At 40.9% G+C, this 19,425-nt stretch overlaps 1 protein-coding gene across 1 annotated transcript in view; it reads right to left on the reverse strand.

Annotated features, from left to right (window-relative positions):
- The window catches only part of Scd5 (stearoyl-CoA desaturase 5), a 136,856-nt gene that overhangs the window by 37,861 nt on the left and 79,570 nt on the right, over window positions 1-19,425 (reverse strand). Inside the window, exon 2 of the mRNA XM_076864046.2 lies at window positions 18,744-18,874. Coding sequence (XP_076720161.2) covers window positions 18,744-18,874 — 131 coding nt within the window. The remainder of the gene's footprint in view (window positions 1-18,743; window positions 18,875-19,425) is intronic.

The raw sequence follows: 19,425 nt of genomic DNA on the forward strand, positions 1-19,425 counted from the left end.
TGCTTTAGGACTATTCTAACACAGTGTAACAGAGAGGGGAGGCGACTTTGGCTCTGTGAGGCAGTACTCACCAGTGCTTCTCTACTTGGCAAGGACAGGACAGCACTCACTCAAACTCACGGAACCCAAGAAAGGAGAGGCGCCAGAGCTGGGGTGGGGCTCTCACCCTACTGACCCTCTTGTGGTGGGAAACTCTGGGAGGCTGTTAGGAGGCTGGAGGTCCTGGGTGAGCCACCAAGGACAAGAATGGATGCATTTAGGCGGTTCTAATTAAAGAGACCTTATCTATGGTCATGGGTCTGTTAGAGCTACAGGCTTTCAACTTAAACTCAGTTTTTCCAATTTTTTTTTTAAATAGTTTTTTTAGTTGTAGTTGGACACAGAACCTTTATTTTATTTATTTATTTTTATGTGGTGCTGAGGATCAAACCCAGTGCTTCACACATGCTAGGTGAGTGCTCTACCACTGAGCCACAACTACAGCCCCAGTTTTTCCAATTTTTAAAAGTCTACAAAGCTTTAGCCAGGCATGGTAGTGTAGACATATAATCCCAACAGCTCAGGAGGCTGAGGCAGGAGGATCGAGAGTTCAAAGCCAGCCTCAGCAACTTAGCGAGGCCCTAGCAACTTAGCAAAACTCTGTCTCTAAATAAAATATTTTAAAAGGCTGGGGATGTGGCTCAGTGGTTAAGCATCCGTGGGTTCAACCCCGAATACTGCCCTTTTTCCCTGACAAAAAAAAAATCTATAATGCTTTAAAAATTTGAAAGGCAATGTGATCGAGAAGTACTATCTTTGAAAGGAAATCAATCTGAAAATAAAAATTTATGTAGTATATTAGCCTTTTCTTCTTATGAAAATGGTAGAAATATCTTATACCATAATATTCAATACTTGGTAATGTTCTTAGTAGGACTCTTCCATTTCGTAGATTATTGGCTTCATGCTGTTGATAAAAGGGAAGGAATTGCTTCATTTTCAAAGTTCCAACATCTCTTTTAATCCGAAAGAGGTTCCTGAGTGTTTGATGTCTCAGGCTCACCCAATGCTACTAGACGGCTACTCAACTCACTCATCCCACAGCATCAATGAAAATGTTTCAAAGTTGCTTATCCCTTGAGTAATTGGAGAGACAGAAACAGAGACAGAAACAGGGACAGGCAGTAGAGAATTCATAGGAAGTATATGCTCAGCTTTGAATATGAAGAAAGAAAAGGAATGCCTAGAAGTCTGGGTTATGCAAAAATCATGGCCTGGCATACTGTAACATATAAAGAGGTCTTTAGATTTTTGCCAGTGTATTTAAACACAGTAGCTGGGAAAAATGAGAGCACTTTACTATTTATAATCACAGAATTTGGAGTTGAGAAATAATTTCAAATGCCCATCCAAATTACTATAATCCAACATAATTTATTCCTTTTGCATTAGCTTATTGCTTTTATTGCTGTGCCCATCTGAAAATGACAAAGGAAGAAAGGAGAACACTCTGTCCCCTTCACAGATGGAAAAGCTAAGGTTTTCATCTAGTAAAGTCAAAACAACAATGGAGCAAAGGTATCACTTGTCCAGTTCTCAGTTCAGCTTCCTGTCAATAAGACCTTGCCCTTATACTTCAAGTGTAGGGGAAAAAGTCTTTTGTAGAGAACTCTCATTTTTCTTGTTAAAAGGTTATAACAGCTCTTTAATTTCATTCCATTCAAGTTTATAGAAACCATAAGTGAGGAGTTCCAAGAGGCATTATTCTCAAAAAATTAAACATTATGCATAAACAAAACTAAACAACAACAACAAAAAAAAAGCATGAGGATGACAAGTTGAAACAGAGGATTTATTTTAATTCCTTTTGCCTTGATAGCTTCCTGTCAGAAGCCACTTGACTGGAATGTGGAAGGAAGCCAGTGCTGTGGCCATAGTCCAAAGAATCAAGCACACAACTGAGCCCCAAATACTTAAAGTATATTTTTGTAGTCCTTTGTTATTGTTTTGTTTTAAACTATAAAGCTCCATCCAGTGGGGAAAAAAATGATTCAAAGAACAAGATGTGAGTCAACAATAGGACAGAAATATAGCAGGATTCATACATTGGACCCACGGACCTTTTTCTTCCAATTTATCTGCATTTTGCTTCTGCTCTGGAGTGACAGGGAGTGAGCGTGTGGGAGCGTGTGTGGAGGAGGAGCCTGCCTGTGAGCAGCTGTGTGTACCTATGGTGCTTGGTACAGTCACTGTGTGCTTTTGAGACAAGGAAAAGGGAAAGCAGAGTACAAAGGAGGAAGGGGTGGGGGGGTGCAAACAACCTTGGGAAACGGGGAGAGCCCTGTACCAGAAGCCAAGGTCTAGGCCCAGCCATATCCGGATAATCTCTCTCCCTCTCTGTGTTAACATAGTGCTGATCATGTTGGTCTAAAACTCTGTGTGTCACCTTGTCACCCTTGCTTCACAGAAAAGTGAAAAAGAATCCAGCACAGAGGGCTGACAAATGCCCACGGAAGCACTGTCGGTCCACCCGTATTCCATCCATGCCCGGCCTGTGTGCACAGTGTCATAGGGGCATGGGGTTGAACCCTGCAGCAATTCCAGAAGCCTCACATTCTGACAAATTATTAAATTTGCAACTTAGAGTTTATATTTAATGACAGGTTCTGGCAGATAACAGTCTTCACTAAGCAATCCCATTGCCTTCGAAAGCAGACACTTGCCATTTGTTTGTCGATCTTTCCTGAGAAATAATTGAAGGCTGAAGGGACCTACATTAGTTCTAAGAGCCCTGGGCATAGCAGAGGCACAGGCAGGAAGGCATTTTTCACTTGTAGCATGCCTCAATTTGGACTGGCCGAATTTCAAGTATTCAGTAGCCACATAGAGCTAGTAGCCAGCACACTGGAACTCATGGCTTGAAGTGTCTTATACTTTAGTTTTTAAGAATTCAGTCCCGCCTACTGTTGAGAATGGGAAATTGGCCCAAACCTTATGAAGAGCAAATGGGCAGGCAGCACACATCAGAAGGCTTTGAATTGGGCATACTTTTAATCTAGCAAGTCATTCTATGGAAGTTATCTTAAGGAAATAATCATGGTTGTGTGCAAAGATTTAACCACAGAGATACTCACTGTGGTGAACATTTGGGAAAGCCCCAAATTTCCAACAGGATTTTGTTGAATATCTTGTAATATAGTAATTAATTAAATACTACTTGTGTTTATGTGTGCATGAGAGAATATACATAAAAAGTTTATCTGTGCGTAGAAAATTTCTACAAAGAAATTTTTTAAAAGTCTCAGAGTTGCTTCAGTGGAGAGAAATTGAGGGGTAAGGATGAGAAGAAATTGTTTTATGCTTTTTCTTTCTTTTTTTAAAATATTTTTTTCATTGTAGTTGGACACAATACCTTTATTTTCTTTATTTATTTTTATGTGGTGCTGAGGATCGAACCCAGGGCCTCTCATGTGCTAGGCAAGCGCTCTACCACTGAATCACAATCCCAGCCCCATATGCTTTTTCTTATACTCCGAAATTATTTAAAAAGAGCATCTATTAGTTTTGTAGTTTAAAAAAAACAATTAGCAAAAAAGAATGTTATGAACTGACATAGAATGATGAAGGAGAAAGTGGTTCTGTAGAAAGTAGTTTTCAAGCCTTACAGATGTAGAGAATGTGGTAAGGCCTGCAGTCATTCCCAGGTCCTAGAAAGATGTAGAAGAACTCATTTTTTGAGAAGACACTATAAGTGCATGGAAAGCAGGGGTGTCTGCCTTTTCCTTTTTCCTTTTCTTTTTTTAAAATTTTTTTTTCCATTGTAGATGGACACAACACCTTTGTTTTATTTATTTTTATGTGGTGCTGAGGATTGAACCTCACACATGCTAAGCAGGCACTCTACCACTGAGCTACAACCCCAGCCCCGTGCTTTTTCTTATATCTATTCCAAGGTATATGATAACGCATGCTGGAGAGGCACATGTATTACATTGACACTGAGATGTGAAAACACTTCCTTTTCTGGGTCAAATCTCTCATCTTGGAGTGTAAGACTTTTTCTATTCATAGTTTTAGTTTTCTTATATTTTGAGGAAACTTTTCTATCTATAGCCAAAGAGACTTGTATACATTGCTATAATATATAGTATGATATTGACTATTATATATAGTATATGTATATGCATATATTTGTGTGTATATACTATGCAGGATACAGTAGAGTTTTGTATGTAAGTAGTATATATTGTATATAACTAGTTTAAATAATAATGTAACTAAACTGTATGAAATTAATATTATAGTACATAGTATTTTACAGCTTCATAGTATAGTATTAACATCTTATCAATCTGCAGTAAAAAAGGAAAATAGTTTTCAAAATAATATGTACACTGTGGATTTTTCATAAAAACATGTGTTTAAACAGAAAAAATAAAGGCAGTGTATAATTCAACCTGTTTACAATGGTTCTCTATGGGATGTGAGACTGTGAATGATTTTGAATTTTTTCTATTAGTTTGCATTTTCTAAATTTTTATAAGTGGGTTTTTCATTTATAATATGGGGAAAAGACATTATTTTTTGAAAAAAGTTTCTATATTCCTAAATGAAAATGTTCCAGCTTCTTCCATCAGTCCTATCTTAGAAAAACTCTGTGAAGCAGTAAGATTCTAGTAATCCAGTCAGTTACTGTATCCTTAGGTCCACCTTCTTCCATCTGGGTTCCAATAGGCACTAATCAACCAATCACACCTTCACTGATGTGGCAACAACCTTGCTTGAACCCACCCTGTATCTATGCATCCAGTAGTGATAAGACTGATAACATCCCCACATGGGGTACCTGCTGACATTGAAGACATTGAAACTGATCCTCCATCCACAAAGCCCTGGAGTGTCACCTGGGATATAAACAAAGGCAACTCATCTCAAAAGCTCCAGCAAAGTCTGTTATAAAACTACATTTCCCCAACTTTCCTTTTAAGTTCAAAATAAATTCTTGACTCTAGTCATCTAAACTGGAGTAGGGAAAACTGTCTTTTAAGGCTCGCAGAATTTCCACTAGTGAGCAAGATGAAGGCTCAGTGTACAGTGTATGGTTTGTCCCATGGGACAGATCTGAAACCAGAATCATTGCTTGGTTTTCCCCTGGCCTAACATATTTGCTTCTGACCAGACACTAATACAGTTGTTGTGTCCCCTAATTCAATTTTGTGGCTGCTTAAAGTTCCAAAAGAAGAACTTAACCAGGTGGCCTCAAAACATAGCCAAAGGGAATTCCACTTTTATTCATAACACATCCTTATTTCAAGTCAGTAGTGAAATAGAAACTAAGTCCAACATGTCAGCTTGAACAGGAAGGTTTTAAAATAGAAAGTGTGTGTATGAGAAAGAGACAGACAAACAGACATTCAATCAAGGGTCAAATCAGGGGAGACACTGCTGCTTCCATTGCTTAGGATCTGTAAGGTTCTTTGGAGATCCACTATCCCTGGGGTCTGAACTGAATCCCTTCCAGGTCAGATGCCTGGACAGAGGACCATTCAAACCGTGATGAAGATTCAGTGCTTTCCCCATTGTTGATACTGAGTCAGCACTAATTTCCTTCTACATAATGCTGACAATCTGTAAGAATAGTCCAGAAAGTCCCCTGAAGGGGCTGGCACTGGTCTGCACCACCTGGCAAATCGTGGCTGTCTGAGGGCAAGCTGCCACCTGCTGCCTTGCCTTCTTGTGGCTCTTGGCCTGCATAAGTTTTAAAAGCTGAGCAAGAGTTGAAAAGCCAGTCTAAGTGGTTTCAAAAGTTTTTGCTGATGAACTGTAAAGACTAAGAAAGTAAAGGGATGTTCATATTTTCTCCAGAACTCTTCATTTAAATCTCTTATAATAAGAATGTATTCAAATAAGATCTTTATACTTTTTAAAGATAGATATACTTTTTATAATGGGATTGAATGGGGGGGGTTCCACCACTAAGATACATCCCCAATCCTTTTAATTTTTTTATCTTGAGACAGGTTACTAAGTTGTTTAGCAAGGCTGACCTTGAACTTGCAATCCTCCTGCCTCAGCCTCCTGAGTTGTGGGGATTACCTACATGCACCACTGCATCAGGCTTTTTTTTTTAAATATTTATTTAGTTGTAAGTTAACACACAGTGTCTTTATTTATTTTTATATGCTGCTGAGGATTGAACCCAGTGCCTCACACATGCGAGGCAAGCACTTTACCACTGAGCTACAGCCTCAGCCCCTACATCTGGCTTTTTTTAATAAACATTTTTAAAATATCTTGGCCAGTTCTCATATGAATATTTCCAATTTGGGTTTTTGAGGGATTGTTGGTCAGTGGTGTGACCATATTCTAGTCTCCTGAGCAGCCTAGAAAACAATGACACCCCCATAGCAATGAATACACTTAGCTCCCAGATCTCAATTTTTAAATGTTATTCCCCACTAAAAGGAACCAGAGCCCTTGAAAAATGTCTGTTTCAGTACTAGGGTAGAAAAAATACATGATGGCTTGGTGTGTGCCATTGTGCCGGAAAGAAAGTGCTTTAAAAAGGATGGGTTTTATCAAAAGGGAATATAGGAGTCCATTCATAGGGTCTCCCACTGGAAAAGCCAGTGTAATTTGTGCATTGAAATAAATAATGACAGTAATGGATTATAATCCACTTAATTAAAATTCATGGGCTCATAATAAATAAACAGGAAGAATTATACATATGTCCTTACTGTATGATGCCAACGAACAAATGTAGAAGTTATAATAGAGTTACAAATCACTAATTTGCAGTTATCATAGGAATAAGTGATCTGGGAAGAATCACCAATATATGTTAAAATCATTGAGTAAAAGTTTGATAAATAGAAAATATTTTCATAGACTAATAATATTTCTACATAAATTATTCATTAATTACAAAAGGAAAAGTAGCAATCTTACAGTGGAGAAACCTGATGGACATCACCCAAGAACTGAAGTTCTTATCACCAATAGTATGACACAGTGATATCACGCACTTCTTTTTTTGGGGTGTGTGGTTCTGGGGATTGAACCCAGGGCCTTGTGTATGTGAGGCAAACACTCTACCAACTGAGCTATATTCCCAGCCCTCATACACTTCTAGTATGATGCTTAGAAGTACACAAGATCACTAATGTAGGGAGGGCTTCCCATATTTTTTATTGGTGCATTATGATCATATACAATGGAAAAATTCATACAAGCACACAATACTAATGTAGTGTTCACATAAAAACTCACAGAAACCAATGATGAAGAAACATGATCAAACCCAACTGAGGAGCATTCTATAAAGTAATGGGCCAATACATGTCGTAAGATCAAAGAAAGAGCAAGGAAGCATTCCAGATGAAAGGAATCTAGAGAAATGTTACAACTCAATGTAATGCATGATCCTGAGCTGGATCCCAGACCAGGCCCTGGATATAGTGTTATATCAACATTAAATTTTCCAACTTTGGTAAGTGTACTAGCTGTATGTGAAAGTGTCTTTGTTATTAGGAAATACACACAGAGGTACTTAAGAACAAAGGAGTGTGATATCTGTAATTTACTCTCAATTATTCAGAAAAAAAAACATGAATGTATATACATACACATACGGAGAGAATAATAAAGCAAATGAGGCAATATGCTAATATTCAGTGGAAGTGGGTGAAGAGGATACAGAAATTCTTCCTACTATTTTTGCAACTTTTCTGTAAAAAAAAAATTAAATAGACATTATTTCAAAATAAAAGCTAAAACTAAAAGATGTCCTTATTTAAAATCTGAGTTTTCCCTTTCCCTCAATCCTGATTCAAGTTTTCATCAGTTTTCTTGGGTTCCTGCCCCTTGTCTTTTCATCTCCACAATATCTTCGGATACTACTAACATATTCCTTACGTTCATACTCCCCAAACACCTATCCTTCTCTTGCTCGTGACCTGAAAACCTCTCCATAACACTTTTCTCAAAAATCCAAATTTTCTCCTTCTGGGGGAAATCAGAAATCTTCAGCTGGCCTCAGCATTCTTAGCTTTCCCATTTGATCTTTTGACAAATATTTGCTGACTGGTTATGGGCCAAGAGATAAAGACGGACAGGACAAGCAAAGTTATTTATGTCTGTAAGGAGTTTGCATTATACAGAGGAGTCAACACGAAACACAAAGTAAATGAATTAAAAATAAAATAGTTTCAGACTGAGATTAGAGCTATGAAATCAATCAATAAGACTTCCAGGGAATAACCCAGAGGAGACATTGATACAAGCAAGTCTTCCCTAATGGGACAATTTATTTGGGAGTGGGCAGTGGGGGAGGGAATGGAGAAACATCTGAGGTCCCGGGAAGCATTGGGAGCAGTCTAGGAACTCAGAGAAGGCGCTGGGTTAGTAGCAGGGTGCTAGGGTGAGAGTGGCACTAGAGGTGTTATAGAATAATCACGAATATATCTGGTCTTTGTTCCTGGTTCTTGACACAGAGCTTGAAACCCTTGGAATTTCTTGAGAGATAAGGAGAGCTTTGTTATGCTAATGAAGCATCTTGGGTGAGCCTCTAGACAACCTTAGGATGGAGCAGATCACCAGAAAGACCAGTCATAGGATTAGAGTGCGTACTTTGAGATGAGAGAGTGACTGGAGATTGAGTTTGATCGCATAGCAAATGATTTAATCAATCACATCTACGCAATGAAATCCTGATGAAAATTCTGGACATCAAGGCTCAGTAGAGCTTAACACATTGATGAGCAGGGAGGGTGACGTGCCCTGACTCCATGGGGAGAGGGCATGATGGTCTCTGAGGCAGGGACCCTTCCAGACTATGCCTCATGCAGCAATATCATTTGGCTGTTCAGGAGCTGCATCCTTCATACTAAAACTGCAGTTGTAACTATAGTACTGTCCAGAGTCCCATGAGTCATTCTAGTGAATTACTGAACCTGGGAGATTATAGGAACCCCAATTTTATATCTGGTTAATCAGAAGAATCGATAAAATAGGAACACACTACTATTCTACCATCCTTGCAGCTGGTGTCTGAGATGGGGGCAGTCATGTAGAAGGTTCCACTTTAACTTGTGGGGTCTGATGATGACTCTGAGTGGTTAGTATCAGAACTGTACTGAAGGCCACTAAACTGGGTGAAAACAGAATCAGCATGCAACAGCCTGATGGTGCAGGGCCTTCTAGACCATAATAATGAGGTTGGATTTCATTCCAAATGCAACGCTAACCCACTGACAGGTTTGTTTGCTAGAGAGTTGTTTAATTTTCAATAAATTCCCTCTGGTCGTGGAATGAAGAAGGGTTAGCACTGAAGCAAGAATTCCTGGTTGGAAGGCTTGTTTAGGAGCCTAGCCAAGAGAGGCTCATGGCTTGAGCTAGAGGTGGTAGGGACAAGAGGCTTAAAAATCCAAGATATGAATTCATAGCAGAACTGAAGGGAGACTAACAGGCTAAAATATTGACTGTAAAAAACATGTGTAACATCCAGTTTCCTGGTTGGGGAACCTAGGAGAGGAATAATCTGGGAAGAGAAGGTAGAGTAACTTCAGTTTTTGGCACACTGAGTTTGAGATCCAAAAAGAGATGTCACGCAGGGTGTGAGATCTGCAAAGCACCATCAGTTTACTTCCTGAATCAGACAGAGGCCACAACTACACTGTGGCTCTGGATGAAATGTGACAATCATTTCTTTCTCTCCACCTTTTCACACATGTTTCCCCATCTACTTCTTCTTTCTTAGACAAATTCTTTTCACCTTCCAAGTTCAACTCAAAACTCCCTTTTGCATTAGGATTTCTCCAACTGCTCAGCCCATAGTCAGTTCTGCAGCACTAAGGCTCAGCGTGAGGCTTTGGGCGAAGTAACTTGGCACCATCTTGTAAGGATCTGTCTTTATTGCACACAAGCCTAGCTGGCTCAATTAGATTGTAAAGTCTCATAATAAGGACTATTTCTTATATAGATCTTGTGTTCCTCATCAGCCTTACAGTGCTTTATGCACCCTTGAATTCAAAAGGAATTAACTAGCAGATTTACATCCAAAACAAGGAAAGATCCAACAGGAAGAAGATAAAAATAATCAAATGTTTCTGCCTTCTAAAAGAGTTGTAAAAATCGAGCTTAAAAGTTTCCATTTGGCATACGAAATTCAATAAATTTTATCATTAATTAAAACTGTTGATTCAATGACTCCTATAGATATTCTATCTTAGGAACTTGATAAAGGCATCCCTGAAACATTCCCATAACAAACACTCTGGTTAGCATTAGAAGGAACTGGGACAGGATGATTGAAGAGTCTGAACCAGGGTGAACAGGATCGATGGTGAAAAAATGCTCAATATCTAACAAGCAGGAGGGACAGAGGCAGCTAGCAGAAGGCCCCACGGTGTCTGTGAGATCTAGTTTATTTAGCATCTTCATTAATGACTGGGAACAAGCCTTATGCATTTTGTTAATAACATTTTTAGCTGGTACTAAATTAGGAGGTTCAGCAGACATCACTGAGTCCAGAGAAATAACACAGATGGATCTAAAGAGATTAGAAATATGAATAGAAATTATCACAATGAGATTTGGCTTAGGAGAAATGCAAATGAAGGCAGCTGGGGAAGAAATCATCCAAAATGCAAAATAATCAGGAGGTTGGGAAACCTCGAAAGAAGCAGCAACATAACAGTGTCTGGCAGGAAAGCAGTGGAAGAGAGAATAAGCAGTGACCGAAGTGCCATCTCAGCCCAGTGGTTGGTGGCAGGTACTAGAGAAGTAGTTTGTCAAGGAACTGCCCTGTGACCGCCTCCTTCAGCACCCACGAACATTTCTGGAGACACTGGGGGAAAACTAAACTAAACTCAGACATTTAGGCTTTAGTTTCTTCAATGATCAGAAAAGGCATTAGACTCATGGCTTCTAAGGATTCCCAGCTCTAACTGTCCATGATTTTAGAAGAAGAGGGCATGGGCAGGAGAGAAAGCACAGAGCAAAGGAGTTCCCTGTTCATAACCTTCTAAAGACTTTCTTTATGATCATGGGCAGAATGAATGGGTGAGCTTAAAAGTGTCACCAAAAAGATTCCCAACTGACAGCACTATCTGTGAACTCTTAAACAAGCATATTTTTCTTGCAATATAGAAGTGGAGCTGAATTAACATATAAAACCTGGTGATTATTTATTTGCAAAAGTACCCTCTACTTTGCCAAGAATTTCTGTCAGTGCAAACTCTCTATGTGCCTTTAAAGTAAATAATATTTTGTTTGTTTTACAAAAATTTAATTACCTAGAAACAGAAATGCAAGCATTGTATAAAGCAAGTATGATCTGCACTAAAGAGGCTCCGCTCTACTTGGGGAGCGGAGGGGGATACAAGAGACCAGCCCTGTTGCTTAGTGCGTGCGAATCTGGAACTGCCTTCTGTGCTCAGGCTGTCTGAGGCTGTCACGCTTTCTTTCCCTTGAGGTGCATTTCCTTAGGTGATTTCTCTCATCTCACCTATTTTTCCTGACCTAGATTCCTAGCAAAGATGGAAGGGAGGTATCTTGGGGGAGGAGCGATTTTGTTCTCTACCTTAAAAGGTACACTTTTTATTGGTGGGAAGTGTAGTCAATCCTTGCAGGTAAGGACAGAAAAAATAAATGCCGTGTCTCACACATCAGGCTCAGGAGAGTTTCCTCAGTCTCTCTCCCAGCTCCTGCTCGCACCATTTCATCTGTCAGAGGCTCCTGCCTTGACTGATGGAGTCACGAAGCAGCAGGTATACAGCAACACCGCTGTGATGAACCGATAAGGGCCCCTCATCACAAGTGAAGGATGAGAGAAGCTGCCCAGAGACAAGCATTTGCTCTTCCACTTGACTTCCAAATAAACCCCAGAGGGCAAAATGCTGTGGAAATAGACAAAGTGAGGCATGAGGGGCAAATGCCTTCCAAAACCAAACCAGGTTTGTGCCTATACCAATGAAATGAATGAGGCCATGCTATTCCCCTGCCTAATACCCTGCAGTGCCTTACGATGGCATTTAGTCCAATATTCAAACTCCATGCTGGACTAAAAAGCCCCTGTCCCCTGTCTCAGGGCATCAGGATCAGGACCATTTCTGGGGCTGCCTGTTTATACAGGAGAAGGAAACACTATCAACCCGCCACGTCCACCCATCTTGAAAGGAGGAAAACAAACCATTTCTGCTATGTGGATGAAAAGCTGCACACGAGAGGCTTGGGCTTGTAGTTAGGGCAGGTGGCAAACACTGAAACAGAATCTCTAAAGGGACAGCTAAATCCTGCACAGAGAACCATTTGGGGTCAAGGATTCTTGAGCCTGCAGTAGTGCTCCAGTGTTTTGTTCTCTTCTGCCCAACTGCTACTACGTGCTGCTGCTAACACCCAGGACATACTGGAGGGCACTGGCCTCCTTGAAAGCAAGGAGGTTAAGTCTCCCTCTTTGATGTGCATGACCCACAGAGACCCAGTCTTTGGGGATGGTCTATGATCCTGAATCTTGTAGGAAAACTCCAAGGTCTCATGACTGTGGTCTGAGGCTTACCTGTACCAATGAAATGAATGAGGCCATGCTATTCCCCTGCCTAATACCCTGCAGTGCCTTACGATGGCATTTAGTCCAATATCCAAACTCCATGCTGGACTAAAAAGCCCCTGTCCCCCTCTCTGGCCTCTTCTATGATTATCTTCTCCCAAAACATGGACCAGTCACACCGGCCATCTTTCTGCTCCTTGAACACATTATACCTGTCCCAGACTTCCTTTCGCTCCTCCCTCTACCTGGAATGCTCTTACCCTACTGTTCTGTCCTTTTGGTCTTAGCTCTAAGACCTCAGCAAGGTCTTCTTTGTTATGGTTTAAGACATGAGGTGTCCCCAAAAGTTCGTGTGTGAGAAATGGATGGAGGTTCAGAGGTGAAATGATGAGGCTATGACAGCCTTAACCTAATCCATGGGGATTAACTGGGTGGTAACTGAGGCAGGTAGGGTGTGGCTAGAGGAGGTGGGTCAGTGCGGGTGTGCCTTAGGGGTACATATTTTGTCCCTGGAGAGTGGAGCTCTCTCTCTCTCTGCTTCCTTGTGCCATCTCCTGAGCAGCTTTCTTCTGCCATGGTCGTGATGTTGTGCCTCACCAAGGACCCAGAGCAATGGAGCCTATGGACTGAGACCTCTGCAACCTTGAGCCTCCAAGTAAAGTTTTCCTCCTCTAAAATTGTTCTTGTCAGGTCTTTTGGTCACAGTAATGAAAAAGGTGACTGAAAATCCATTCTGTAATTTCTTAGAGCACCACCTCCCTGGTGCCATTTATCATAGAGCTGCATTTGAGCTCTTGATAGCCTTCTTCTTGCTCTGGGCATATTTGTTTATCCCTTTGCTTGTGTTCATCTGCTCTTTCTCCCTCTGTAACACGCACATCCTGAGGGCAGGGACCTTCTCTGTCTTGTTCTCCAGTGCCTGGATAAATATATACTCAGATGCTCTGAGAAGCATTAGGGCAGGGCAGGAAGCAGGTGGCCTCTGGAGTATGCCACCTGCAGTGGAAGCCCTCTCTGTCACTTAAACCCATATATCCTTAGACAGGTCACAGAGCATCTTTTCTTTCTGTTTTCTCACCTATCCAATGAGGAAAACCCAATTTGCAGCATGTTAGAAGATGGCTATATAAAGTACCTGATGACGTGCTGGTATGTGGCTAGCATTCAATAATCATCTTACTCTATTCTGTTGTTGTTCTTGTATATTCTTGCCAAAGTCTATGACCCATGGTTTCATGATTCACTTAACATATTTATGTGTAAAGTTTGTTCCATTCAGAAATCGCACTGTAACCCTAACAGAACAAGCTGCAAGCCATTGCCTCCACATTCACAGTGAGATAAAAGCTGGACAAACTGAAAGCCAACAACTCTTCTTACATCTTATTGGAGATTAAGCTCATAAGGCAAATGGCTGCCCGCTAAACTAAACAGAGGCAGCACAGAGGATCAGGGGAGCAGACACCCAGGAGCAAAGCCCAGAACTAGAGCCAGTGCAGGTTGGAGCACTTGAAACCACAACTGATAGATTGCTGGAGGCTCATCGTGGTCAACTTAAGAGCTGAAACCCATGAGGGTGCCCAGTCCTAGGGGATCCCAACCCTACCATGAATTGTGCCTCCAGGATTCCTATCCAGTTCTCACTCTGATTTCTGAAAAACGTCCCTGGGTTTCCTGCAGGAGGAGGAGAAAATCAACCATTTTGAATTATGGCCAGACCTCTTCATTCTCCCTAACAAGGCCTGTACTCAGAGAAACTACTTCACCAGAGCCTAACCAACTGGAGTCTTACCAAAGCCTAACTACTCTAGGGGAAGGAAAATACCCAACTCAGGAACATTAAAAGACTGAGACCTAATCATAGACTGCTTCCTGTGTTAATCATCATTCTGTGACCGTGACAAAATACTTGAGAGAATCAATGTAATAAGGAGAAGATGTTTATTTTGACTCTCTGTTTCAGAGGCTCCCATCCATGGACATTGGCTCTGATGCTTTGGGACCATGGCAGCACATTACATCATGGCGGGAGCATGTGGCAGAGGAGGCCTGTTCACCTCATGGCAACCAGGAATCAAAAATGAGATGAGGGGCCAGGGTCCTAATATCTCTTTCAAGGGCACATCCACAGTGGCCTAACTTCTTCCTCTAGGTCTCAACTTCTAAAGGTTCTACTACCTGCCAGCAGTGCCATGGCTGGGGCTCATGGGCTTGTAAGGGATGTTCCAGATCCCTATAGAATGCTTCCCTTTCCTCCATTTTATTACCACATCATTAGGGGTCATTACCAGAGGTTGCAGTGGAAAGAATTAAAAGCCCAAGAAGAAGTTTCTAGGAAAACCAAAAACAATGAAGGTAACAGAAGGAAAATGACTAAGGTCAGAAAATAAGGCCAACATAAAGAAAGAGTATCAGGGGACAAAGGAAGATAAAATAAAAACATATTTTTATTTCTTAACTGGTCTAAAACAGTTTGCTCAAAAATAATACTAGCAATAATGCATCTGGTGGTTTTAGCCTGGAATAAATAAAAATGAATGGCAACAATGGCATAAGGGTTAGGAGGGAAAAATGAATTAGGTATTTGCAACACTGCAAAGTGGTATAATATTTTTTTTGAGGTGCTGGTAATTGAACCCAGGGTCTCAAGTATGCTAGGTTAAGTGCTCTATGGTATAGAATGACTTGAAAGTGTACTGGGATTAATTGTAAATGCATATTGCAAATTCTAGAAAACCACTAATTTTTTTAAAGTGTCATTGATATGCTAAGAGAAGAGAGAAAATAGAATCATGCAAAAATCAGTAAAAATCACAAAGGACAGAAAAAGAATAGAAGACAGAAATAGGAAATGAGAACAAGGGTAATAAATAGAAGATAAGAACATAGTAGATATTAATCCAACTGTATTAGTAGTCACTTTAAATGTGATGGTCTAAATTAGAAGATAGAGACTTGGGCTGGGGATGTAGCTCCACAAATGAGCATGTGCTTAGCATGCATCAGGGCCTGGGATCATACCCACCCACCAAAAAGACAGAGGCTATTCAGAGTGGATCAAAAAAAAAAATAACTGACCCAACCATATGCTGTGTGCAAATCACACTGTAGGACACCACATAGGAACTTCCATGTGTGAGCCAAAAGATCCCCAGCTGGAAGCTCAGGAGACCTGAGTTTCTGTCTGAGTCTATCCACCATTAACAAGTCACTAATGTTCTCTGAGTTACATGTGCATCTCTTTGAAAAGATAGGAGGATTTAGACTGAATTCCCTAAGGTCACTTCCATCTTTAAATCTTATGTCTCATGACCCGATGAGGAAATAGGCCATCGTTGAGGAGGATGAAGCATCTAGCAGGTGCTTTTAATTGGACAGGGTTCACAAGAGAGTCAGTGTAGCCGGCAGATGTGAGTGTGCAAACACAAGAGCACAAAGCCAGTCCTGATGACGATTCCTGAAAACTGCAGGAATCCCTCACCTGGGTCCACAAGTGACAAGGACAAAATTATAAGGAAATTGCAATTCATCTTTAGGTTGACTTGCATCCTATTAAAAAAGGAGGAGGACAGGCCAGAACTCAGGGGGTTGTTGCAGAATAAAAAGGGAGTAAAGGGGCTAGAGGGTTTTTACAGTTCCTGTCAGAAATCCTGTTCCATCGTCATCTTTTCAAACTAAAAGTGCCCCCACTTTTCCTGACCGATGAATATCTTCTCTATAGAAGAAACAGAAAAGAGAGCTTCAAATGTTTAAGCCTCAATTTTAAGATTGTTCTTAATGATCAGAATCTTGTTTGCAGCATCTAGCCTAAGAGATAACTACGGCATGCCTTGTCCATTTTGGCCGAAGATATGGACATTCTGATGGAGGGAAAGTGGGGGGAACCTTTGAGACACTTTAAAAATCCAGGGGAACATCAAAGGGAAACGAAGTCAATAGCTGCATTAAGTTGGGGTTGGGGGTCAATACCCTACATGGGCAGACCACTACATATTTTTTCACTCTTCCAGGTTGTTCTCCTCTGGAGATTAAGTGATCTAGACTGACTGTTCTTTCCCACTGATACCAATATGCATAGTTATGGAAGCCAGCCCTACGCTTACCTTAAAGACACCCTTTGCTTAGGTCTAAGTGACATTGCCATGTAACACCAGATCCATGAAGCACTGAGATATTCTGGGAATTCTAATATCCCACTAGATGAAAAAGCCCCCTTGAGGGCTTTTGAGTGCTGTTCATTGTTAGACCCAGTGCCTATACTAAGTGCTTAATAAATATTTGTTGAATGAATAAAAAAAATTTCACCACAAATGTGGGTCTTGAAGGAAGTGTGCATAGTCGAATATGATGATTTCTAAAAATGCTTTTCAAAGCTATTCATTTTTTAAATTTATTTAACAATTAGTGAACGTTTTCTATATGATAGCTACCAGAATATAGAAATGAGATAGTATGTGGATTCTCATAAAACACAAGAGGAAGAATAATACTAATAGAATGCTATTAAAAGCTTAATGCTTTTTTTCCCCATTAATTTCATTCTCCTATCAGTTATTATTATGCTTCCTTGCAGACAAAGAACCTGGGATTTGCATAAAAGCAGACCAAATAGCACATCTAGCAAACATAGAGCCAAGGATCTTTGTACTTCCCTGTACCATGTATTTTCTTCCCCAAGTAAGTTAAAATCACAGCCCGATATTCTGTTATGTGATGTTTTGTTAAGGACAATTTGATTTTAAAATATTGAGTTACAAACAAATAATTTCATTGGGAAAATAAGAATCAGAGTTTTAGGCTCTCAGTCACGAGTTATTTATCTTGGAAAAAAAATCCAAGAACAGAGATGTTTTATAACTACTTGAATGTGCAACTGGAGGTTAAAAATAATAAACTGTTTGAACAAAATAAATGAAAATATTGAGTTCAGCCCTGAATGGCATCACAGAACTAAGTCAATGAGTTTCTAAGTGATGATAAACAGAATACAACATTGAAATAAGAACATGGTTAAACTCAAAATAAAGTGCAGCATAGTTACCTTTGCCAACATGGAACCAAGAACATGGAACCAAGAAGTAGCCAAGCTCTCCTTTGTGTGTAGTAGGGTCTTTCCTAGGATCCTGGACTAATTTCTGACTGTGCCTGAATTCTCTGACCAGTACATATCCATATCACCAACTGTGTTTCCCAAACTGATCTACTGTGTTAAGTCCTGTTTGCTCTGTGAAAGCTCAAACTGTAGAGGGAACCCTAAAGCCAGGGACATGAATTCATAGCCACAAGAGAAACACTCAGGGTCAGGCTCTCTTCTAGGGAAGCGGGTGGACATGCCAGCTGTGAGGGTGTCGGTTTCCCCAGAACCAAAGGCAGCTTCAGGAATCACCATTCCTTCCTAATGGTAGAAATAAATGGAGCCTAGATTGATCTGTACACATATATGGGCAGAAACTTTGAAACGAGTTGTTCCTATCTGTGCTGCCTGAATTAATAGGTGAAGAATTAGAGGCAGTGGGGGGAAATCTGTGATCAAATAAAAATCCCAGCAGTTCAGAAAGTACCCAAGGTGGTGGGAAATGGTCTAGGACTGGAATTGTCCTAAAGGATAGGGCCCAATCCTGGTGCACTGGTGACCTCTTACACTGTGATAGGTACCTGGAATTTTCAATGATTACATAACAGTCCTGCAAAGGAAATCATACTCTTTATTTTTACAAATGAATAGTGGAGATGAGGAGTGATTCACAGTCAGCAACCATCAGAGAAGAATCCCTGAGTCTTCCAACACCGGGTCAAAAAACCTTTCCACCAAGGCCTTGTAGGGTAAGCTCAGGACACGGATTTGTAAGAACAATGACTTTGGAATCAGATTGACCTGCGTTTGCCCACCTGGGATGTTAGCCCTATAACTTGGGCAAGTTCTCTAACTTCATTAAACTTCTATTTCCTCATCTGGCTCATGAGGCTCTTGTGAGGATCAAATATGATACATATAGCACATGCTTAGCACAGAATTTGGCCCCTGGTTAGAGCTGGACAAATGTTGAGGGCTTAGGGCATGTTTCTAGCATAAATGCTAGAAAAAATGGGGACAGAGAGTGCTTGGGGCCTGAGCACTGACTAGGACCAGGGTGGAGAGTGTCAGCCCACCCCTCTCCTCCTCCCACACTGCCTTCTACACTGGGTCCCCTCAGCAGAAACCCTCCTTTCCCACCTGGAAAGCCATGGAGTTGGCAGCAGCCAAAAATATCCTCAGGGGCAGCTTGGCCTTGTAGGACCTGTGGCTCCACAAGCGATGGGCACCAGCTGTCACGCCCAGAGCAGTCAGGAGGAAGCAGAAGTAGGCTGTAAGACATAGAACAGAGAATGTCAATAATTGTCACTGAGTCCTTCAATATCCCCATGTGTCTTCCCTTCCTGAATAGCAACCCATGTGAAATGACATCAGAGGAAGAATCTGCAACGTGAAGAATTAGTAACTTGAGAAGTCTTTTTATTGATTGGTAGCTTTCCGGTACCAGACAGAAGCAGAGAGAAATTTCAACCTGACTTCAGGAGGTTTTAAGTGTCATTTCCCCCTCTATATCAAACAGATCTTTAATTTGCTATTGTTTCTTGCTGACCTTGATGCAAAGTCACAAACATATGAGCAGGCATATGTGACCTAGGCCTGCCTCTCACTCTCTGCAGTGAGATTGATCTCTGTTCTGCCTCCTCATTGGCTCCCATGCCAGGGTGAGTGTTATGTGAACAGCATACTTAAGTGGCTGTGCCTATTATCATGGGACCACGGGCATTGGTTTGAAGGAAACTGGGCAATGAAGAGCAATGAAGTCAGACTCAAGGTCAGTGAGAATAGGGATAAGGCTGACCAGAGGGACAGCAAGACTTGTCTT

The sequence above is a fragment of the Callospermophilus lateralis genome, chromosome 8 (assembly GCF_048772815.1).
Source record: "Callospermophilus lateralis isolate mCalLat2 chromosome 8, mCalLat2.hap1, whole genome shotgun sequence".
NCBI classification, from domain to species: Eukaryota; Metazoa; Chordata; class Mammalia; order Rodentia; family Sciuridae; genus Callospermophilus; species Callospermophilus lateralis.